The 2,950-nt window shown below is 34.8% G+C and overlaps 1 protein-coding gene across 1 annotated transcript; it reads left to right on the top strand.

Annotated features, from left to right (window-relative positions):
* Positions 1-653: 653 nt before the first annotated feature.
* LOC149412798 (coiled-coil domain-containing protein 86) lies at positions 654-2,712 on the top strand. Its single transcript, XM_089645145.1, has 2 exons — positions 654-954; positions 2,346-2,712. Exons 1-2 carry the CDS (start codon positions 761-763, stop codon positions 2,635-2,637), a joined length of 486 nt encoding a protein of 161 aa, XP_089501271.1. The 5' UTR covers positions 654-760; the 3' UTR covers positions 2,638-2,712.
* The last annotated feature ends 238 nt before the right edge of the window (positions 2,713-2,950 follow it).

The raw sequence follows: 2,950 nt of genomic DNA on the forward strand, positions 1-2,950 counted from the left end.
AAAATTGCCTGGCCTTACAAAATTGGCCTGGGCATCTTGTATGACTAACTTTTGAACTGATTTGTATCCAATTATTATTTTATTTTTGTGTTGTTTGCAGTTATATCGGCTTATGATTTTTTAGGGGATTTGATGAGACAACGATGCGTCGTTAAAGCTTTTAAGTTAGTTTTGGCATTTTTCTTACATTTTCATCTCGCGACTTCAATTTTGTTGTCGAATTGCTCCACCCTGGGATTTTTAGGTACATGACCTAAAAAGCCCTTAACCATAGATATACCATTCATCGCTGGACCATGGCTGGACCGTGGTTTATTTATGGCTGGACCTGATAGATTACGCTATACGCATCATGGTTTTGCCTATTTCAGAATATCGCTCGCCAAGTCGAGAAAATATAGCGCGCTTTCAGCGTGATCTTAGGCTAGAGAACAATTGCCAAATGCCAAAATCTATTTAATTTTTTTAATGGTCCTTTTTTCAATTCCTCGTCTCTTGTACCCAAAAGAAATCATAAGCCGTTATAACTGCATTTTTAGGTCCATAGCGGCGTGCGACGCACAATGTTTTTGTAGAAAAAAATCGAGGAACCTTCTCGGAAACCTCGCTAGGTACTATTATGGCGAAGTTTATCCAGCACATTTCGACTGGCAACACTCTGTTCTGTGTTTTGACATTAATGTCAAGTGAAACGCATTTACCTAACCCTAAAAATTAACCTGCACACGTTTTAGATTCAAAGTTTTATAAATATTCAATAATGCCTCGAGTTAAGAAAGCAGACCCCTCTGCCCATGTCAGTGACATATTAAAGTCACTTAGAAAATCAAAACCCGCAAAAGAAGCAGAGGTGGTAGTTGAACCTGAAGAAGATATAGTTGAAGCAGTAATCCACCAAGAAATTCCAAGAGGTAGACCGAAATCTGGAAACGTATGGAAAGACAAGAAAGAAAGGTACGAATACCAATATTATTTATTGTTTTTAAATAAAGATGCTTATGTTTATCAGAGCTTTATAATAAAAGTTTGCCACTTTTTAACACACAATATCAAATCGTTTATTCCAATGACATTACAAACTATAGACATGTTGTAGAGATCTCAAAGTGGCAAGCTAAAGATAGGGTAACTGTCGTACTTTCGATTTAGTGCTTTTGGCAATAATCTCTTACGCGTCGCATGAGGTTGTGTGCTTTCTCTTACCTAATTTCGTAAATATCCGCCAAAATGCAATCGCGTGTCACGAGAAAGTATTTCCATTAAACAACACTTGTAAAATCATTTATATTTAATATCATTCATAAATACAGGCAAGTTACTTATTATTAAGGTTTCCTGGAAATTTTAAGCGCCATTAGAGAAAGCTAGATAGCGAATGTAGCAACACCTAAGAACGACAACCTACTAGCAGTAGGTCGTCTCATACAGTATTCTGTATTCGTCTTAGTGTAAGCGAGTAAGCATATCGTGTCATCTCAATCACACCCGTTATGTAGAATGTAGTATTTGCCACAACTTTTAAATATGAAAACGCCGCATCACCCAGTATCTATTTCATTCGTACATACATATTTTTTGAATTTCTATCGATGTCATGCGTGAACAACTTTTAAATTAAGAATTTACTGGAGTGTTTGTTATTTGCCACATTTTCTTTTAATTTTGTGAGACAATAACGGGTCTAGATGTATTGTAATGTCATTGGTTTATTGTGTTTATGGGTTGACTATTTATTTTATTTTATTGTCTATTTATAATGCTACGTTCCCAAATAATTTTATTAACACATGTCGTTATTTGTTGTTCTTTTTTATTAATTACTGATGTGAAATATCTTTTGGCTAGCCTTGGGGGTAAAACCGACTCTTGCTTAGCAAGTTAGGCAAGACGCTCTTGTACGGAACGGCGCTTCATTCGGCCAGTCTCATGACTCGTCGGCTCTTTCCGCCCGTCCGCCAAAACTCTGTGCAGGGAAGTCTCATAGAAGAATAAACTGTTGAGTTATCTTGGATCTAATCTCAAATATTTTTTCTTTATTCAAAATAAAGTTTTTTTGTTGTGCCGTATTCTTTAATATCAATATTTTCCTTAAAATCATCCATATTTTCTCAAATAACCTGTGGTATTTCTTTATTGAAAATTGATTTTTTTATGATACAACTTATCCGCATGGTATAAATGTATATATTTCTTTGTGTATATTTTAAAAATAATAGTAAAATAATTGTTTTATTATAAAAAAATAAGGACTAGTTTACTTTCTTTTTCACCCCCTTCAATAAAAATATATATTTTATTGGCTTTCAATGTTCATAATCTATTTGCTAATCAATAATTCATTTTAGGTTCAACACAATCAAGAAGACAAAAGGTGTCCACAAATCCTTTGCTGAGAAGCAAGCCCTCAGAGAAACACTGAAGAACATCAAAGAGGTTTCCAAGACGATACAGGCAGAAAAACAAGCAGAGGTCCTGGCCAACAAGGAAAGGCGCCGGTTGAACCTGAAGAAGACAGAAGAGAACAGGCTGAAGGCGGAAATAGTTCAGGTCATCAGCAACTCTTCAAAAATCAAAAGGATGAAGAAGAAGCAGTTGAAATTCATCCAGAAACGTGATACCACAGTTGTATCAAAGTGATTTTATGATAAAATTTGTTCCAATATATTATTCTCTAATGTAAGTTAAGTCCAAGTAAAGATTATTATTTTTATTGGTGCCGTGTTCATATTTATTTGTAGGTTAACCACTCAGAACATTAGAACGTCAAAAGACGTAAATATGATAATAGCGGTCAAGACATTAGAACGTCTTTTCACGTAAACGCGTGAGATTTTACAAAAATCGATTTATTTCCATCACTAGTATACGGATTGCCATGATTTCAAAAACAGAGTATCGATAATGAATAACGCTACGCGTCTGTATTCAACAATATCTATGGAACGTAGAA

The sequence above is a fragment of the Hesperophylax consimilis genome, chromosome 22 (genome assembly GCF_061612785.1).
Source record: "Hesperophylax consimilis isolate HC1 chromosome 22, BYU_Hcon_1.0, whole genome shotgun sequence".
In the NCBI taxonomy this organism is placed as follows: Eukaryota; Metazoa; Arthropoda; class Insecta; order Trichoptera; family Limnephilidae; genus Hesperophylax; species Hesperophylax consimilis.

Excerpts from the sequence above, each read along its gene's own strand:
- LOC149412798 (XM_089645145.1), top strand. The coding sequence starts at position 761 with ATGCCTCGAGTTAAGAAAGCAGACCCCTCTGCCCATGTCAGTGACATA. Across the intron at positions 955-2,345 it reads TGGAAAGACAAGAAAGAAAG|GTTCAACACAATCAAGAAGA; the intron begins GTACGAATACCA and ends AATTCATTTTAG.